Source organism: Malaclemys terrapin, chromosome 6 (assembly GCF_027887155.1).
Source record: "Malaclemys terrapin pileata isolate rMalTer1 chromosome 6, rMalTer1.hap1, whole genome shotgun sequence".
Classification (NCBI taxonomy): Eukaryota; Metazoa; Chordata; order Testudines; family Emydidae; genus Malaclemys; species Malaclemys terrapin.
The window spans coordinates 108,191,945-108,213,160 of record NC_071510.1 but is presented as its reverse complement, the minus strand read 5'-3'; the positions used below and the strand labels follow the sequence as shown (position 1 = coordinate 108,213,160).

The 21,216-nt window shown below is 44.6% G+C and overlaps 1 protein-coding gene across 7 annotated transcripts in view; it reads right to left on the bottom strand.

Moving 5' to 3' along the window:
• CPLANE1 (ciliogenesis and planar polarity effector complex subunit 1) overlaps positions 1-18,471 on the bottom strand; it is a 183,073-nt gene extending 164,602 nt beyond the window's left edge. For 6 of the 7 annotated variants that reach the window (XM_054032044.1, XM_054032045.1, XM_054032046.1 and 3 more), the window contains exons 1-5: positions 18,385-18,471; positions 12,754-12,904; positions 11,287-11,422; positions 10,940-11,059; positions 5,781-6,013 (exon numbers count right to left, since the gene is read on the bottom strand). In XM_054032044.1, the coding sequence (XP_053888019.1) occupies positions 5,781-6,013; positions 10,940-11,059; positions 11,287-11,422; positions 12,754-12,834 (570 nt within the window). In that variant the 5' untranslated portion in view covers positions 12,835-12,904; positions 18,385-18,471. The other variant, XM_054032047.1, reaches the window with a different exon arrangement.
• Between the last annotated feature and the right edge of the window lie 2,745 nt (positions 18,472-21,216).

Genomic DNA, 21,216 nt, shown 5'->3' with positions numbered 1-21,216 from the left:
CCAGTTGGGAAAGGTGTGTCAAAGAAGAAAAAGTGGACTGTGCATTATCCAAACATTCCATCAGCTATACGCCCAGTACCCCACGGAGAAGGACTGCCGGTTCCGGAGGCACCAGAATTATTCTCACTTGAGTCAGACGAGGAAACTTCTTGTCCTGAACCATCAATGCCACAGGACCCACATTTTCTCCCATCCTCCTCCTCTGAACCACACCTCATAACACAAGGTGAACTGAATGACCTTGTCAGGGATTTGGAACTACCCAAGAGTAAGACAGAGCTGTTGGGCTCCAGACTACAGCAGTGGAATCTTCTGGCAGGTGATGTTAGGGTTTCCATGTTCTGTGACCGTCAAAAGGATCTTGTCCCATTCTTCTTCATGGAAGGTGATCTTGTAGCCTGCAACAACATGGATGGTGTGATGGCAGCCCTCAACATCGTTCACGATCCAGATGAGTGGAGACTGTTCATTGATTCATTGAAGACGAGTCTTAAAGCTGTTTTACTGCATAATGGCAATGTTTTGCCATCAATTCCAGTTGGTCATGCAGTCCATATGAAGGAAACCTATGACAACATGAAACGACTTTTGAGGTGCATAAACTATGACCAACATCAGTGGCAGCTTTGTGGTGATTTGAAGGTTGTTGCTGTCTTGCTTGGTCTGCAGACTGGATACACAAAGTACTGCTGTTTTCTCTGGGAATGGGATAGTCGTGCAAGAGATTCCCACTACATCAAGAAAGATTGGCCACTCCAACAGTCATTGGAGCCTGGGAGGAAAAGTGTTCAGCATCCACTACTTGTTGAATCAAGGAAGATTTTGTTACCACCCTTACACATCAAGCTGGGTCTGATGAAGAACTTTGTCAAGGCCATTGACAAAACACAAGCAGCTTTCAAGTACCTCTGTGGAAAATTTCCAAGGTTAAGTGAAGCTAAGATAAAGGACCTTTGTGGGTCCTCAGATTCGTGAACTTCTTCGAGATGATGCATTTGACCACGCACTGAGTGGCAAGGAAAAAGACGGCATGGAAAGCCTTCCAGTTAGTGGCAATAAATTTTCTCGGAAACAACAAGGCAGACAACTACAGGTTGTTGGTGGAAAACCTCCTCAAGGCATACAAAAGCCTTGGTTGCAATATGTCACTAAAGATACATTTTTTGCACTCATCTAGATTTTTTTCCAGCGAACTGCGGAGCAGTGAGCGACGAGCACGGCGAGCGATTTCACCAGGACATTGCAACAATGGAGAAACGCTATCAGGGCAAATGGAGCCCATCAATGCTTACAGAGTATTGCTGGACAGCGACAAGAGATGCTCCATTTAATGAATACAAGAGACAAGCCAAGAAGCACTGAGTAGACACTGAATAGGACTAAACTATGTACATAATAGTTTTTTGCCTTTTGTTTCATAATAAATTTTATTTATATAACCCTTTTGCTGATTTTTAAAGTGTTACATAAACAGGACAGGTGAAATGTTATCATGTAAGGCAACCATAAACACATGAAAAGTCTTAGGTTTACAATTTATGATTAAAACTCTACTATCTACACAATATACAGACATAAAATGTAAAAACTTAAATATCTTAGAAACAGTAGCCAATCAGTTGTTTTAATTGTCATATTTGAATTCAGCACATCAAAATACATAATAAATAGCACATTTTATCTCTGAAGCAAATGACTTCTCAAAAATTGTAGACCAGTGTTACTTGATTATTTGCTCCAATATCTTTCCAAGTACTGAAGTTAAGCTCACTGATCTAACTCCCCAGGTTGTCCTTATTTCCCCCTTTTTAATAGGCTGACACTACACTTGCCCTTTCCCAGTCTCTGGAATCTCTCTCATCTTCCTTTAGTTTTCAAAGATAGTCGCTAATGGCTCAGATATCTCCTCAGTCAGCTCCTTGAGTATTCTAGGATGCATTTCAACAGGTCCTGTTGACCTGAAGACATCTAACTTGCCGAAGTAATTTTTAAATCTTGTTTTCCCTATTTTAGATTCAGATCTTACTTCATTTTCACTGGCATTCACTACTTTAGACATCCAATCACTACTAACCTTTTTGGTGAAAACTGAAACAAATAAGGCATTTAGCACTTCCATTTTTACATTTTCTGTTATTGTTTTCCCCCACTCATTGAGTAATGGGCCTACCCCATCCTTGGTCTTCCTCTTGCTTCTAATGTATTTGCAGAATGTTTTCTTGTTACCCTTTAGGTCTCTAGCTAGTATGATCTTTTTATTGGCCTTGGCCTTTCTAATATTGTCCCTACATGCTTATGTTTGTTTATATTCATCCTTCATAATTTGACCAGTTTCCACTTTAGGGAGTCTACCTCCTGTCTGAGGATCCTCTCATGAGTCGAGTCCTTGAAGAGGGACAAGGAAGGGGGTTTTGTGGCAGGAATGAAAGGAAATTCTGCTGTGTAGCCTTGGCATGTCCGGGGGAGTCCCATCAAAATGATTTCTTGGCAAGAGGCTGGGATTGGGAAGAGGACAAGGATGAGGCAGTTTGTCTGCTGCGCTGCAACTTCTAGTACGGGGTGGGCAAACTACAGCCCGGGGACCGCATCCGGCCCTTCAGATGTTTTAATCCGGCCTTCGAGTTCCCACTGCGGCGCAAGGTCCGGGGCTTGCCCTGCTCCAGCCAGGGAGCAGGGTGAGGGGTTTCCCCCACTCTGTGCGTGCCGTGACACCGCGTGGCTCCCGGAAGTGGCAGCATGTTTCCCCTCCAGCCCCTGCACGTAGGGGCAGCCAGGGGGCTCCGCACACTGTTCCTGCCCCAAGCAACACCCCCGCAGCTCCCATTGGCTGGGAACCAACGTCAATTGGAGCTGCAGGGACAGTGCCTGTGGACAGTGCAGCGCACAGAGCCACTTGGCCGTACCTCCACATAGAAGCCAGAGGGGGGACATGCTGCTGCTTCCAGAAGCTGACTGAGGTAAGGGCCGCCCAGAACCTGCACCCCGACCCCCTCCCATGCCCCAACCCCCCTCACACCCTCCACACTTCTCGGTCCCAGCCTGGAGCAACCTCCTGCATCCCCAACCCCTCATATACAACCCCACCTCAGAGCCCGCACCCCCATCCATGCACCCCAAACCCAAAGTTGGTGAGCATTCATGGCCCATCATACAATTTCCATATCTAGATATGGCCCTCGGGCCAAAAAGTTTGCCCACCCCTGCTCTAGTACCTCCTGAGAAGCTCATAAGGTTTCTGACAGTAAAAAGGCTCAGGAGCAGAATGCCACTTATAAGGAGATGGTTTGGAGTACTTCCTCCAATATACTGGAGTATAAATACCCAAGGAGTGCAGAGGTTGCACATAAGTCCTTAAGGGGTGCAGGGTCATTTTTTTTTTCCCCATGAAAATTGTTGCCCTCACAGGGGAGGTCCTCCACAGTATCTTGAACCTCCTTGGGAAACTCAGAGGAGCAATGCCTTGAAGCCTGCCTGATGACAATCAGAGTTGACCTGGAGTAGAAAACAGTGTCACAAGTGTTAATTGAAGCTTGAAGGGATGACCTAGCTATCAATTTACTGTTGTCAGTGGTGGCTTGAAATTGTTGTTTGAGTCCCTGTAGAAGTTTGTTGATGAATGCAGACAAATGTGTTGTAGTTAATAAAATCATACTTAGAAATCAATGCATGATATTTACAATGCAAAACTGAAGGCTGGGAGAGGAAGAACACTTTATTCCAAAGAGATCTAATCTTTTGGTATACTTGTCAGAGGGAACAGACCTAGGCTGGTGCAGCCTGTTACATTCAGTGATGGCCTGAACCACCAGAGAATCTGGGGTTTGGTGTGAAAACAAGTATTCTTCCCCCTTACTTTTTCTCTGTCCTTTTGGGGGGGAGGGGGGGATGTCACAGATAGCTAGGGTATGCCAGACCATCCTGGCCGGCTCCAACATAGCTTTCCTGATTGGACATGCCAGCTTGATAGGGCCTGCAGCCTGGAGGATGTCAAAGAACTTGTGAGTAGAGTCTTTGTTGATCTTCCTCCTCAAACACTCCCAAAGGGGCTGAGAATCTTATCAATGTGGTATCCTCTGTCTGCCCTCACGCTCAGATCCTTTGACTCAGGAGGTCTGAAGTAAGGATCCCAAGAACTGTAACAGGGCCAATGAGTGAGATTGTAAGGATGAGGAGGATACCATTGGTCCCGAGCACAGTAGTGTGCCCTCCTGGAGTGCAAGTGTGGCCAGGAGACTCTGGAATCCCTGTTGGGACTAACCTCGTGCCTTAGGGATGCAAAGGAGTCGCTGTCTCAACCTCTAGTTCACCAGATAAGTAAAAATATTCAATTCTGCCAGCTGAGCCATTGGTACAGTATGGCTTGCAATACAGTAATGGAATATGGTGCACTGATGATGTGGATATCTCCCTAGAGACTACCAGTTCCAAGAGTATCAGCAACTCTGGGTCAGAGTACAGAGCCAGGCCATAAGAGATAATATGCCACGGTCTAACAGTGGGGGGCATGAAGGGCTTTTACCCCTTGATGAAGCAGACAGTGCCGATTTAGGTTGGGTGGTGAATGTTGGTGCCACCAAAACCTCCTTCCTCCTGCTGTAGCGTGGTACCTGTGGTGCAGCTGGCAATCACTCCTTTCTCTCTCTAGCAGTTCTAGGGCACTTTCGGACCTCAGTACTGGTGGTTGGGATCCATGCACCCCATGAATTCCTGACACATCCGTAATGGGGCACAGAAACTTATTACATTTGGAAAGAACAGGGGATGCAGTCCTCTTCATAGAGGCCTCAGGTGGGGTTTTCTCCCACTTCTTAGGAGGGTATTTGTCCTTACCCTCCTCCCATTGCAGGTTAGAGTATTTGGGCCTGGTTTCTGATGGTTCAGAGTTATGGAGAATCCAGCCAGGGGGGTGCTACTAAGTACGTCTGGCCAGCATACACGGGATGCAGATGACCCAGGTTTGGACTGGTCTCTCAACGACTGCTCCATCAGGTATCTTTGGAGCTGGAATTTTCAGTATTGCTGGGTTCAGAGTGGAAAAGAATTACAAATATTGCACATGGAGGGAATCCAAGCCAATATACAAACAAGTCGTGGGGGGAAATCGCTCATTGGGAAGACGGGGGGCAGACTAGGCAGGACTTGAACTGGGGATCTTAGGCATACTAAGCAGTTGAGAATGGAAGGGGAAACTCCAGGATTCCAAAATGCTAACTAACTACTAAAACTATCTAGAAGGTAAAACTATTTACAGAAAAACCTGATCTGAAGCAGAAATTCTAGTGAAGCTGCCAAAACTTCAGGGTTCTCTCTCAGGTCATGAAATGTAGAAAGGAATTGGAAAGGCAGTCAGTCTGTGCCTACCTTTATGCCCTTGGTTTGGCACAATGAGGTGGCACAGGCATGGACCAACGAATGCTGCTAGTGAAAAATCTTCTAGTTTTAGGCGCAAGGAGAGCATGCACACCCATAGTAGAATACTCACAGGGATTAAGAATTAAAATATCCCTCAGCACTTTCTTTTTTTGAAGAATCTCAGGGTCCATTCCAAAATCCCCTAAGTAAAAGTGGATTCTAAAGTTCATGGGTGTTAACAGCTGTTGTTCAATTCAAAATCATTGTCATGTTTGCTACGACTCTCCACAACCAGTATCTAACTCAGTTTGCTTTGTAAAGCACAAATAGGAAAGTTACTATTTCCTATTAATACGTATAAGTATTCTAATTGTTTTTACATTTTCAAAAAGCACACTGCATGCGGTGCTATTTTATACTTTTTTTACCTCATTTTTGATGAAATCAGCACTCATTCCAGTTTCTTTATCTTCAGAGGAAGGCAATAAAATTGATTCCTCAGGAACAATTTGTGTCCAACGCCCAGCCAGTGAAGGATTTTTAGGAGAGGATATATTTTTGCATTCTGTGCTCTCCCACAGAAAGATACACGCAGTAGGAGTAATGAGTAGCACCTTGTTCCCATCTCCTGAGACATACAGGTACAATCTCATGGAGCACTCTGAAAAAATAATGTGTCAGAAAAGTGACTGTTTTTCAGTGTCCACAGATTTGCATAAAGATTTTATTAAAAAAAAAAAAAAAAAAAAAGTTATGAGTGCTAACTGGCATCAAACCAGTTTTTAAAACATATTTTAAAGAGCATTTAGTGAGTTTCATATTAGGAAGACACATATGAACAGCAAGCAGTGTTGTCAAATGTATCAGGGTAACTGCATGGGTATCTCTCCCTCCACGGTCCACTTCGCCCAAGAGAGATGATGGCTGGGAGCCAGAAACCCTTGGTCGGTGCCCTCAAAGGACCACAGAGGGAGAATACAGACGCAATTGTCCTAAAACTGTGACAATATGTACCAAATGTAACCAAATGTGAGACACAAGTAAGAGTGGTGGTATAATTCAAACAAACTTTGTTGTTGAAGTAAGCCTCCAAATAGACAAAGGAGGCAGCATGCATTACATCTCAGTGTAAACTGCAGACACAGAAAGTTTTGCAGTAGCATCAATCCATACAGTGATATCCTATGTAAAGATGGGGCAAGAGAAAAACCTGTTTTAAAATTTTCTTTTGGGATTGCTTTATCATGATTGGGTAACATTACTCATCTTGATTAGTGTAATCTCCTCTTCTCCCTTCACTTATCACCCCTTCTAAAATCCAAGCAACACACAGCTTTTCAGATTATCTACTTTGCCTCAAATGACCATGTAAACCCGTCCACTGGCTCCCCTCTTCTCCACTATCACAAAGTCAACTTTATAGTGACTGTTCTAAAGACTCTACATTTCCATCTTCATAACTGTGGGTCCCTCCATTCTGCCACTGATGGCAGACTTGATGTCCCATTTATCTGCTACCCCTATGACCATCTCTGCATTAACCTTTGTCCCATAAGAACTGAAGAATGGCCATACTGGGTCAGACCAATTGCTATCTAGCACAGTATTGTGTTTTCCAATGTGCGGTACTTTGCATTTATCAACATTGAACTTCATCTGCCATTTTGTTGCCCAGTCATCCAGTTTAGTGAGATCCCTTTGTAACTCTTTGCATGCAGCTTTGGACTTAATTATCTTGAGTAATTTTGCATCATCTGCTTTGCCACCTTACTGTTCACCCCTTTTTCCAGACTGTTTATGAATATGTTGAACAGGACTGCTCTTGATACAGATCCTTGGGGGACCTCATTATTTACCACTCTCCACTGTGAAAACTGGCCATTTATTCTTATACGTTGTTTCCTATCTTTTCACCAGTTACTGGTCCATGAGAAAGCCGTCCCTCTTATCTCATGATGCCTTACTTTGCTTAAGAGCCTTTGGTGAGGAACCTTACCAAAGTCCAAATACACTATATTCACTGGATCATCTTTGTCCATCCCCTCAAAGAATTCTAACAGATTGGTGAGGCATGATTTCCCTTTATAAAAGCCAGGTTGACTCTTCCCCAATGAATCAGGTTCATCTATGCATCTGATCATTCTGTTCTTTACTATAGTTTCAAACAATTTTCCTGGTACTGACGTTAGGCTTATCAGCCCGTAATTAGCAGTATCACCTCTGGAGTCTTTCAAAAATCAGAGTTACATTAGTTATTCACCAGTCATTTCGTACAGAGGCTGATTTAAGTAATAGGTTAAGCACAGTTGTTAGTCTGGCAATTTCATATTTGAGTTCCTTCAGAACTAGGGTGACCACCACCTGGTCCTGGTGACTTATTACTGTTTAACTTATCTATTTCTTCCAGAACCTTCTCTACCAACACCTCAGTCTGGAATTTAAAAAGAACAGCTGGAACCTTCCTCATATCATCTGCAGTGAAGACCGAAACAAATAATTCATTTAGCTTCTCTGCCACAGCCTTGTCTTCCTTCAGTGATCCTTTTGCACCTCGATTGCCCACTGGCCCCATTGATTGTTTAGCTGGCTGCCTGCTTCCAATGTACTTTAAAAAAAATTGATGTTAGTTTGTCTCTTTTGCTAGTTGCTCTTCAAATTCTCTTTTGGCCTGCCTAATTATACTTTTACACTTGATTTGCCAGAGTTTATGCTGTTTTCCTCGGTAGGATTTGACTTCTAATTTTTAAGGATGCCTTTTTGCCTCTAACTACCTTTTTACTCTGTTTAGCCATGGTGGCATTTATTTTATTTTTTTTAATTGGGAATATACATTCAATTTGAGCCTCTATTATGATGATTTTAAAAAGTTTCTGTGCAGCTTGCAGGCCTTTCACCCTTGTGACTGTTCCTTTTAATTTCAATTTAACTAGTTTCCTCATTTTTGTGTAGTTCCCCTTTTTGAAGTTAAATACTATTGTGGTAGGCTTCTTTGGTATTTATCCCTCTACAAGAATGTGCTATGATCACTATTACCAAGCAGATCAGCTATATTTACCTGTTGGACCAGATCCTGCTCCAAGAATCAATCATTAATGGCGTTTAGAAATTTTATCTCTGCATCCCATCCTGAGTTTACGTATTCCCAGTCAATATGGGGATAGTTGAAATCCCTCATTACTGGGTTTTCTGTTTTTGTAGCCTCTCTAATCTCCTCACCATTTCACAATAGCCAACACCATCCTGATAAGGTGATTGGTTGTATGTTACTACTGCTATACTCTTATTATTCAAGCATGGAATTTATATCCATAAAGATTTTATGATACTGTTTGAGTCATTTAAGATTTTTACTATATTTGACCCTATGCTTTCTTTCACATATAGTGCCACGCCCCAGCCAGCACGACCTACTCTGTCATTCCTATATATTTTGTATTCTGGTATTACCATGTCCCATTGATTACCATCCTTCCATCAAATTTCTGAGATGCCTATTATATCAATATCCTCATTTAATACCAGGCATTCAAGTTCACCCATCTTTATATTTAGACTTCTTGGATTTGTAGACAAGCACTTATAAAAAATTGTCAATATTTAGTGGTCTACCTTCATGTGAAGTAATTGAATGGTTCTGTTTTTCCTTTGACTGTTTCTCTTCAACTCTTACTTGTACTTTATAGTAAAGAGGAGAGAATAGAAGTCGATAGAGTATCTCCTTTAAGAAATCTTTCCCTAAGGGATGTGTCTTTCCTAACCATGTGTTCCTCCACACCTGTCGGCTTTCCACCAATCCTTAGTTTAAAAACTCCTCTACAACCTTTTTAATTTTACATACCACCTCAATGCATGGAGTGCCCTACCTGAACTGGTTCCTATTTAAATTCCTCCTGAAAACCCACTTTTAGGAGGACAAGAAACTAGCTGAATAAGTCCTCTACTTACCTATTTCACTTATCTCATGAATGAATTGCTTCTTTATATGAAAGGACAGGCTTGAATGCTGGGAGAGAGATGTAAGGATACTAGAATTGAAGCTGAAAATTGGGATGGTGGAGGATGAGGTTGAACTGTGTACAGAGAATAGGGAATTTGGTGTGTTTAACTTTAAAAAAAATACAACAACAAAGAAACATAACTAACAATGCATGCTGTCAATTATCTACTCGATCATCTTGCCTGAATGATGGCTTCCTCAGTATTTGGAAAGCTCCTACCACATTTTGGGTGCTACCAAAATCAAAGTAAACAACTTTATTTGTAAGTGTTTTAGAAAAATAAATCCCAATGACAACAAGAAATCTTTAATTTTAATGGAAGAAAGAATATTTCACTTTCTCTCTTTTGCCTTTAAAGGAGAGAACTGTCTGAGAGAGGGGGTAGTGGTTGCTACAGAGAGATGAGAACTTCTTTAAAATCTAGATCTCTCTTTGAGGAAGATGTTGCATTTTGACAGAGAGTTGTTGGCTCAGGGACAGAGCTATCTGTGTAACTAAGCTATCTTCAGCAGCAATTCTGAGTCTTCTTGTCTGACCCCTGTTGTGAAAAGGCAGGGACAGCCAGAAAGCTGCTCCTTTTGCAGGCAGGCAAAGAGAGACAGTGGCCCCATCTCAGACTCAGATATGCCATCTTTCAAAGATCCTATTATCAGAAGAAGAGATACTGCACTGGCAGATCCCTTAAGTATATTGGCACAGCATTACTGCTGGAAAGGGGAACCCCTTCCTCATAGCCACCCATGGGATAGGGATGAATGGGGCAAGATTCTGAAGGGGCATTTGATGGGGAAAGGAGATCCAGTGGTGGGTTCAATGGAAGCACAGATGTCTCCCCTACTACCTTACCTTGACCTTTACCATTACCCCCATGGTTGCTTCTGAGTTCACTCACAATTCCTCAAAACGGGCGCTTTGCTTCAAGTTCACCCTTCAGGACGCAGTCCCCTGGAAACACTTATTACATTTGTCATGGTTACAGGGCTAGAGGCATCTTTGGCCCCTCTTCTGGTCTCACTGAACAAACAACCTTAGATGTTAAGGCTCATGTCTTCACCTCACCTAGGATGGAATCCCACAATTCTTCCACTCTTAGATCAGGCCTTGGGCTGTACATCAACCTTGATTATTCAGCAAGTCCTACTGGGCTGAGCACCTGCAAGTCTTCCCTTCTGGAGCATGTGACCAGTGGTTAATACTGGTGACCAGACAGCTGTCTCACAAAGTGCTTTTTAATTTTAACAGCAGGAACAAAGCACTTTAAAACATTAAAGGATCTATATGCATGTTTATCTTACCCTCATCCCCATCATCCAACCGTCAAAAAAAAAAACAAAACACAAATTTATTCTGTTTAAGACAGAATCTTAAGAGTTTGAAAATCCAAAATGTAATTAACATTTCTGTTAATAAAAAGATTAAGGTTTGCTAATGGTTAGCTTAGCTTACACAAAATACCAATTAGACTTACAACTCTCTCTTCTGCCAGATAAAAGTTAGTCATTATTTATTAAATAAAATTTAATCAAAGAAAGATCTTTCTTGTCGACGTTTTTTAATTTTAATAAAAAAGACAAATTGGCGAGTCCTACCTTGTGCTGCTGTAACCACCTTACTAGATTCTTCAACTGCTGGTACAATTTTCAGATAGTCCTGGTCTTTATTCCAAAGAAATAATTCTCCTGTTGTAACTATTCCTGCCAACCAAGCACCTGTTTTCATAGGGAAAAGACTTCTTAAATTGCTTTACTATAAAGTATTTAAAATGATCTTCCCCCATTTTGTCTCCAATCCTGCAAGTATCTCTGAACTAGCAGATCCTGTGCTTGTGTGGAGACAGCTACAGTATCACAGCCTTTTACAGTACTGTATGTTTCTAGATTGTTGCAATCTTAAATGAAAACAAAAATTTGAATTGGAACTTAAGAAAATACTTAACCATTTCTTGATGTTGCTAAGACGACAACATTTTTCAACAATGATTGTAGTCGAGGAATTTTCTTCTTTGTCTTTCCTGATAACAGGTTAATTTCACTTATACATTTATCATCTAAAAGAAAGATAGATTCTTTTTCCTGTTAAAAGGAAAAAGGAATATTTCAGTTTTCAAAAATGATACTTATTATTTTCTATTTTTGCCTGAAAATTGATGCAGATATAGATAACGGTGTTTAAGACCAATGGGGGGGGGGGGGGAGGAAAAAAACCTTTATCAATTAAATGCAAAAGGCTAACATGAAATTCACGGTTAAGCATTCAAAAAAATCATGCAATGCTGAAACAAACTTTAACTCTGCCTTTTTTAATGTATCCATTACAATACAGGGCCAAATTCAGCACTCACTTATGCCAGGGTTGAATCTGGCCCATCATTTTTAATTAGCCTGATCCCACAATCCTTATTCCCACTTACCTGATTAAAACTACTTGCCTAGAAGATGCAGGATTAGGCCCTAAAGATCTGATCCTATGTCTCTGAATTCAATGGGAGTTTTGCCATATAGTTCAATGGAAGAAGGATCAGACCCTAAACGGTTACATACTATCTCTCAAATGATACAATGAAAGAAAGAAAAATTCTACCATGTTAGGTAACATTTGAACATATGAGTAAAGATTCTATTGTAATGTATATATGCAAGAGAGGAGAGCTAAGGCTATATGTTCAACTTTGCCTACAACATTTCCTGGCTACTAAATGCGTAACCATGCAATATTGATATTGCTTTAAATTAGTTTTATACATAATTTCATAAGTTGTTTTAAAAGAAAAAAGGATACAGTAAACTCATGCCCATCAAAGTCATTAATAAACTGCGTATTTGTTGTACAGGTGCTAGCTAGCTAAAAGGCAGTAGTGTCTGTCACTATAGCAGGTTAAGTATACATTCCCATATCTGTGCATATATTTACCCTTATAAATGTATAACTAAATAAATCTTTAAAGTAAAATAAGCAACTTCCACTCCTGGCTCCAGGCCCTTGCTATCCCTCATAGCACATTATTACAAGAATGTCAGATACTGAACGTAGGTCAGAATAGTTGAGTTCTGTTATGGTTGTCCCAGGGGAGGAATACAATCCCAAACATTTTTTAGTGCATAACACCAAAGAACGCCAATAGGAATTATTATAATTAAAAAAAAACAACCCCTCTTGTGAAGCATACAGCTATCAAAAGATGTTTTCCATCAGGTATTGTGAGCAATACTGAACCTTTGGAATGAAGTCAAAATGGCAGCAATAAATCCAGTGATTTGTCTTGGTGCTTCTAACTTAATACCAGTATGGCACTTCTAAACCATTCCCTGAAGTTTTTGTAAACTGAGTTGCTAAATAACTGCCACATAATCAAAACTACGTTTAATGTACAGTTAGGTTTAAATAAAAATCTACAGACTCTCACCTGTCCCAGCCAGGAGATTCGAGGCCAAGGTTTCCTATGTTTGATACATGTTGAGACTAAAACATCTAACTTGATCTCCATGCTTATTAGCACTCCCGGTAATCACAACAGTTTAAAAAAAAAAGGAATGGAGGGTGGTCTGCCAACATACCTGTAAAAGATTGAAAAAAATATGTTGGTTTTCATTTTAGTTTTTGGAAGATACAAATTCAGAACACAATTTTTAGTCTCCACATACTACATAAACACAAACATAATTCCTAAGCATTTTTATTCTCAAAATAAACTGGACTTGTGGATTATTTGCATTTGTGAAATACATTTTACTTTTTGGGCCCATTTTATAGTATTAACAGGTGACATGGTTTCTGGTTGACAAAGTATATAACCAACGTAGGCTAAATATGCTTAGCTAAACCTTAGCTGTTCTAGCCCTATGCTTAAATACCAAGCAACATTAGTAGGTTTCAGCACAGAACTCATCTGTATCAGAATTACCATGATAGTACAATACGATTGCTTAAACTCTATGACATTTTATGGTTCCACCTAATACACACTGAACTGAAGTAATCTAACTAATGTAAATAAATGAAGGCAGCACATGTAAGTAAAGGTGGAAGCTGTGAAGAAAGGCATATAGATAGGAAAACAATATCTTGATAAGCAACAGTACTGTGTAAAACTAAACATCATAGGAGTGAATCCAAACAACTCAAAATCAAAGATGTACATTTGTATCGAGAAGCAGACGCTAGCACAGTTCATTATTAACAGGGCCCTACCAAATTCAAGGCCCATTTCGGTCAATTTCACAGTCACAGGATTTTTAAAATAGTCAATTTCATAGTTTTAAGTGTTTACATCTGAAATTTCAGTGTTGTAACCCTGGGGGTCCTGATCCAAAAGGGGGTTGGGAATTTTCACCCTTACTTCTGTGCTGCTGATGGCAGGGGTACTGCCTTCAGAGCTGGGCAGCCAGAGAGCAGCAGCTGCTGGCCAAGCACCAAGCTCTAAAGCCAGCGCCACCGCTAGCAGCAGCACAGAAGTGAGCGTCGGAGGGTCTGGGTGAGGGAAGGTGTTTACCATATCTGCAGGTTTTCCCAGCAGCCTCCCACCCGGGTCAGAAGCTGACAGCTGGAGGCGCAGCCTCCCGCCAGGTTGGGAGTGTCCTGGCCAGCATCTTTGCAGCTTCCTACAGCTGAGGGAGGTTCAGAGAAGTGGGTTTGACCCAGCTCTGGGAGCAGCCTCTGCATGGGAAGAGTAAAGTCCTGTCCCTCCCCAGCCTGGGCCAGGACTAATAGCTGGTACCCAGCCCATGGTAGGAGCCCCTGGCTGGGGCACCCCCAGCCCAGTCAGATTTCACGGTCTGTAGTGGGTCCTAGCCGGGGCTCGACCCTTCTGGACAGGAGGGGAGCCACACCGACTCACTGCTGTGGGAACAAGTAGTCAGTTAGTCCCGGAACTCCGGCTCTTTAGTGCAGAGTCGGAGCAGCCACAGTTAAAGCTCAGGCCCTTGACTGCAGGGGCTGAGCGAGCAAAGAGTTCAAAGCCCAGGCCCTGGATCAGGGCGGGGCGAACACGGTTGGCTCAGGCCCGGGTTTGCAGGGGCTGAGCGAGGAAACAGTTCAAAGCCCCGGCCCTGGATCAGGGCGGGGCCAACACAGTTAAGCTCAGGCCCTTGTTGGCAGGGGCTGAGCGAGTAAACAGTTCAGAGGCCAGGCCCTGGATCAGGGCGGGCCAACACAGGTAAGCTCAGGCCCTTGTTTGCAGGGGCTGAGCGAGCAAATAGTTCAGAGGCCAGGCCCTGGATCAGGGCGGGCCAACACAGGTAAGCTCAGGCCCTTGTTTGCAGGGGCTGAGCGAGCAAATAGTTCAGAGGCCAGGCCCTGGATCAGGGCGGGGCCAACACAGTTAAGCTCAGGCCCTTATTTGGAGGGGCTGAGCGAGCAAATAGTTCAGAGGCCAGGCCCTGGATCAGGGCGGGGCCAACACAGTTAAGCTCAGGCCCTTATTTGGAGGGGCTGAGCGAGCAAATAGTTCAGAGGCCAGGCCCTGGATCAGGGCGGGCCAACACAGGTAAGCTCAGGCCCTCGTTTGCAGGGGCTGAGCGAGCAAATAGTTCAAAGCCCACGCAAGGCACGCCTAGGCTTGCTGTAGCCGAGTGTCGGGTGAGGGGGATGCCTGCCACCCGTGAGTGGGGGTGGCAGGGGGGAACGCAGGCCCACCCACTCCACTGCGTTCCAGCCCGGGGCCCTAACAGCGGTTGCTGCCGCTGCTGGTCAGTGGGGTATCCAGACCGCAACACACTGACATAGGCTCACATTCAGTTGCAGCCGGACCGGGGTCGGCTATCCCCGGGCCACTTCCGTGATCCCCCTCAGATCCTACCTCGCTCGTCGCGCCGGGCTCAGGCCAATCCACCTGCATGGGCTCCTCTGGGCCGGGGCTCGGTGGCAGGTCCGGTAGCTCTGCCGGGAAGTCAGGCCAACGGTCCCCAGGCGGCTCCTCTGGGTAGCAGCAGGGGCGGAGGGGTTCGGGTCCAGTCTCACCCTCAGGGTTAGTGGGGTCCGGTTCCCAGGGGTTCTCCCAGTGGCGGGCGTGAGCGGGCTCCGGCGGCTCCTCTTCGTAGCGGGCCCGGGGTAGCTCAGGCCAGCCAGGGTCCAAGCCCCGGTCTTCAACGGTCTCCTGGGCAGGAGCTCCCGGCCGCACGTCTGCTCCCTGCGGTGGCTGGGCTCCAACTGAGCTCTGGCGGCCGGCCTTTATACTTCCTGTCCCGCCCCTTGACTTCCGGGGGGCGGGGACAGGCGGTGGTGGTCCCACCCACTCTGGTGCCGGCACGTGGGCTCCCTCTTCTGGACAGGAGGGGAGCCACACCGACTCACTACACGGTCCATGACGTTTTTCACAGCCGTTAATTTAGTAGTGCCCTAATTATTCATCTAGCACAGGATCCAGAGTGAGGCACACCACATTCCACAATGTAGCCTCATCTTTAATACAGTGACATGGCCCAATGAAACAACATATCCCACGATGTAATGCTTTGATCTGTATTACCAAGGGAGCTGCTCAGATGAAGTATTACATGTAGAAGCCTATCCTTTCAATAGGCTGCTCACATCAAGACAACATGACTATGTGGGGCCACATCCAATTAATAATTGGTTGTATCTTTATCCCCCTCTAATAGCTACAGCTAATGGAGTTATTCTTCTAGCTCAAACAGTACAGAATCATGGTTTGAGCATTAAAGGCCCCGTAATCAAACTCTGAGAATGACTCAAATGGAGAATTCAAATGATTCAAAAATCTGAGGATGATCCATTAAAACAGTGGCACATCAATATGGGGCTTGGATAAGCATCTTCAGACATAGGAACTAGGTAACCCAGGCCAACGGAGTGTAAGTCTTTGTTGATAATTTAACATAAGAGGATACATGTTTACTACAGTTGACAGCTAGCTGAATCAGTATTGGCTATAGTTTAAAACAATATATTGGATGCTGGGACCCCTTGTCTTTATTCTGTCATATTGAACGTGAGCGTTTATATGGTTTGAGGTGTCGCACACTGGGACCTATCATGTGTGCTGATGAACTGTATTTCTCTCCTGCCTTCAGTATAAGATAGCACACTATATACCAGAATGCAACAAGCAAGGGCCTCCTGCGTTAAAGACAGCACATCACACCAGAAAACTCAGTGTCTCTGCACTGCTATGTTGATACAGAAATTACTGGGTGAGGTTTTTTGGCCTCTGTTGCATAGGTCATACTAGATGATCAGCATTTTAATTTTAATTTAAAAACAAATTTAAGCATGGTCCCTTCTTGCTTTAAAATCTATGCACTGGAGAGCATGCACATGACTTAAATTAAGGCGGAGTAGAACAAATATGAAATTAAAGAATCAGAGTTAGTTTAAGTTTGGTTAAGGAAATACAAGTATTGTAAAGAAAGGCCCTGACTAGCAAGTAAAAGAAAGGCCTTCAGAATAATGAGTTACAAGCCCAGAAGGAACAAAGTAGGGAGGATGCCTGGTTCAAAGAGTAACTAATGACATAAAGGGAAGTTTCTAAAAAGAAGACCTGTGACTGCAGATGGTTTTAAATAAGACAAAGAGACTCTGTCTTAGAAGAAGCAATATGGACTTTCCCACCCCACATACCAGTGTTACCTCAAAATTAGGGCATACTCAACAGAAAAACTGTTGGTTAGCAAGAAGGATGGGAAGAGATAAGAGGAAAGACCTTGGTGAAAAAGGAAATGGTCAATTTTATCTGGATCAAGACCAGAAATAAAGGCAAACTGCCCAAATTGTTTTTTAGCTTGTTATTAATTGGCAATGTCATCATTTGTTGATGGGTACAAAAAAATCATCTATTTAGAGTTCTTTGCCAGACTCTATCTGATCATGCTTGAGCACACCAGGATCAGACAATTTGGCTAGGTTCGATCTATTTGTAATATGCTTATGAATATTTTGTTATTGTATTGCAGTGGTGGCCAAACTTTTCCTGTCACGCTCCTCCTTACGGTTAATGGAATTTGTCCATGCCCCCCTTACTGCACAGCTGACTGAGCAAAGAAGCTTGGGTTGAAGGCAGAGCTGGGGGCAGAACCAGGGATGGGGAAGGAGCTGAGGTTAAACATAGAGCTGGCCTGGGGGCAGAGAGGGAATGAGGGCAGAAAGGGGCTGGAGACGGGATAGAGCTGTGGCTGAGGCCAAAGCTGGGCTGGGCACAGATCAGGGGTTGAAGTGGAGCTGGGGCTGGGCTAAGGGCAGAGCTAGTCTGATTGGTGCGCCCTCCCCACCCCTCATGAGGGCTGTTCCAGGCCCTGCCACGTACCCCCCCCCATCCTTCTGCCACATCCCCCCCAAAGGGGGCATGCCCCACAGTTTGGGAACTACTGCAGTATTGGATATAGTAACTGCTTAGTTTTTTAGGATTTTAAAGCTATTGTATAAAATACATTTGGCCTTTGGAATGTATGGTTAAATTAAGGTTTGGTGGTCTCCAATATTAATAGTTATAATTCTAAATATTATGGATAATTTCAACAAATGGTGAATCATGTGCTAAGCCTCATTACCTCAATACTCTCCTACTGAAGGCAGAAGAGGATGCACTGTTCAAGGTAGCACCCCACATCCTACAGCAAAGATAAGGGCATAACACAATCTGGGTCAAGCTACCTTTGCACTGGTGCATATCACACCTACCTCCATGTTGAAGTAGAGAAACGGTATGTTACATGCCAGGCCCTATTGCCTCAACCTCAAAAGCATTGGGGAAAAGGGTGTATCGCATGCTGGCGCTGTTGCCTCCAGACTAAAGGGGGTGTTACGCTGTAGTGTTGAATATAAGGGGATACAATGTCCCATCCCCCCCGCATCGAGGGCCCCTCGCCCCAGCTCACTCGCCTCGCGAGCTGTCCTCACAGACGGGGGCGCAGCGCGCGGAGACGTCCTGTGGTCCCGGAGCGGTAACGGCCGCGGGGCCCGGGCGGGGGGTGGGGGCTGTCCGGGCGCTAGCAGCACAGAGCGAGCCGGCCACCCTCGACCCAAGTCCCCACCGCGGCCCGATCCCGCGGAACGAGCAGAGCGCTGCCCGTCCCACACTCACCGCGCTTCTGCCCCGCACAGCGGCTGCGCTACGGGCCCGGCTACAGCGGCGTCCGTCCCCGCCCAAGTGCCGGCTGAGTCCAGAGCGAGAACCGGGAGCTGAGGGGACTGGAGTGCGCAGCTGCGGGCGCGCGGGGAGGGGAGTGACTCCCTCCGAACTCCTGGTTTGGGTTTGGCGCCCGTTGGGTCCCGGCCGAGCCTGCTGCCCCCACGACCCCAAGCTGGATGCGCTCCCTCAGGGCCCTGTGCTGAGAAAGCGGGGCTCGCCGAGGACTGGTACGAGCGGCGCACGTCCGCGGGAGCAGGCCCGGACTGTTGCGGTGCACACGCCCCAGCGTCCTTCCCTTCAGCTGGACGTTAAACAGCCATGTAAACAAACGCGCCACACAAGCGGTAGCACCTCAGCTATAAACCTTGCAGCAACCCCTCCCCTGCTTTTCATCTATTGACATTGGCTGGTGTGTAGCTGCTGGAACAATGTGTACAGTGGGGGTGTTGATAGCTATTGTATTGAACAAAACTCTAAACCCGCTGTATGATGGAAACTACTTCAAATGAGGAGGTCCTGCTTCACCCCGAGCACCTCTAATTCCAGCATCTATGGGCTGGTATATTTGCAACAGCAGACTTGGTTCACCTTAGCCTATCTGCAAGCGTTTTGCTCTGAGTCTGAAGTAAAAGGTATGAAAGAAAAATCATTCAAGCAGTTGTTTTCCTATTTTAGTGCCAAGCTATATTTTTAAAGTTATAATCAATCGTATAATAGGATGAGAGCTACCACTGTAGAAAGCTACCCACAGTCTGCATTTTCCTTTTTGTATAATATCACATACAGATGATTAAATATTATGACATACTATACTTTAGATAAGAGAAGGAAGCTCAGATGCAGCATATTGGAGTTGCAGCTAGCAAGGGATGTGAAGGGTAACAAGAAGGATTTCTACGGGTATGTTAGCAACAAGGAGATGGTCAGAGAAAAATGGGGGAGGCAACCTAGTGACAGATGATGTAGAAAAAGTTGAAGTACTCAATGCTTTTTTTGCTTCCATCTTCACAGACAAGGTCAGCTCCCAGACTGAGCTGCCCTCAGTGGTGAAAGAACAGGTTAAGGACTCAGGGATTTCCCTACACCCCCCTGAATTTCCCCAACACCACTCCCCCAGTTTTGTGAAGTAGTTACATGCAGTGTTGCCAATTTAGTGATTGTTTGGACATTTAAATTGAAACATTAATGCACACTTTAAAAGCATATAAAGTGTATGATAAAATACCTGTATCTGAAAAAGTATATTAGATTTGAAAAGTATGAACATAGACTAGTTTCCTTATACAGGTTTTGTTTTTATGACAATGTCAGTGCATTCATTTTGGTGATGTTGGCCAACCTAATAATTTCAGATTATGATTTGTAAGCAAAGTCTAAATGAGCTCTCCCTGACAGCTAGTGATGAGCTGGGGGCTGGGAGGAAAGGCTTCAGGACCAGAGTGTATTTACATTCACACCTAATCTACCTAGATATCCAGCAAACAGAACTGTGTTACCCAAATGATAGATTTTGGCTGGGGTTGGGTTACAAATCACTTGAATGAGGAGGAATGAAATGTTGTTGTTCTTATTGTATGAGTAAAGGGCAGTAGAACTGTACTTCACCTGTGCTGATTGAGGGCATCAAGAGAGGGTAGGGGCAGGTGTTTTGCTTGATGGTCTGCTTGAGTCCCAAGTACTATTTGACTTGCCCCTCTCCACTGTTTAAAGACAGAGCTGATTAGGCTCCATAGATAGTCTTTTGTTTTGTTAGTGACCACTACCGCTGAAATCACTGATAATCAAGTTTAAGGCCTTGGCTACACTTGTGAGTTACAGCGCTGTAAAGCCTCCCCCAGTGCTGTAACTCACTCCCCGTCCACACTGGCAGGGTACTTACAGCGCTGCATCTCCCTGGGTACACCGCTGCAGGTACTCCACTTCCCCAAGAAGCATAAGAGATACAGCGGAGTGTGTACCAGGAATCAACCTGCAGCGCTGTACTGATCACCTTGTCAAGTGGCCAATCCTGTCCATTGTTGTGACCGGCTGCGGAAATGCCGGTTTCAAAGATCGTACCACAGAGAAAAAGCAAACAGTTTTGAAAAGCACGTTGCACCCACATGAATGTTGGGATAGCTGCCCATAATGCACCGCTCCCAACACAGCTGCAAATGTTGCAAGTGTGGCCATGCCACTACGCTGGCAGCTGTCAGTGTGGACAGACTGCAGCGCTTTCCCTACTTAGCTGTATGAAGACAGGTTTACCTTACAGTGCTGTACAGCTGCAAGTGTAGCCAAGGCCTAAGGGCTTAGACCTGCTGTGGGACAGTGTTTCTGTGGAAGAGACAGCCTAGTCTGCAGTAGCAGGGAGGTTCCCCCACTGAGAGCTCAGCTGAAATCACTGAGAGCTGGGTGGAACCTCAAGAGACCAACTCACAGAGGTCACACAGTGGCAGGTGGGAGCAGAAGGTGACAGCGCAGGGCCATTGGCAACAGAGCAATGGAGTGAACAGTGGCACAATGAACAACAGTGGCCAGAGTGAAAGGTGAGTAGCTGGAGGTAACGAGCAAGGTGCCTTCTTGACCCCCCACCTGGGAGGTGAACTCATGTGAAAGCATCTCTAAACTCTGAGTCTCCACTGACCAAGGACAATACCAGTGAGTGTTAACGAGGCGGTTAAGAATGCTGGAGACACAACACAGTTCACGTGAACAAACATGGCTGTGGCATCATACTTCCTATTTAAGCAAGAGATACCACACACTACAAACTGAAGGCCAATGTTAAGTGCATTGTTGTCA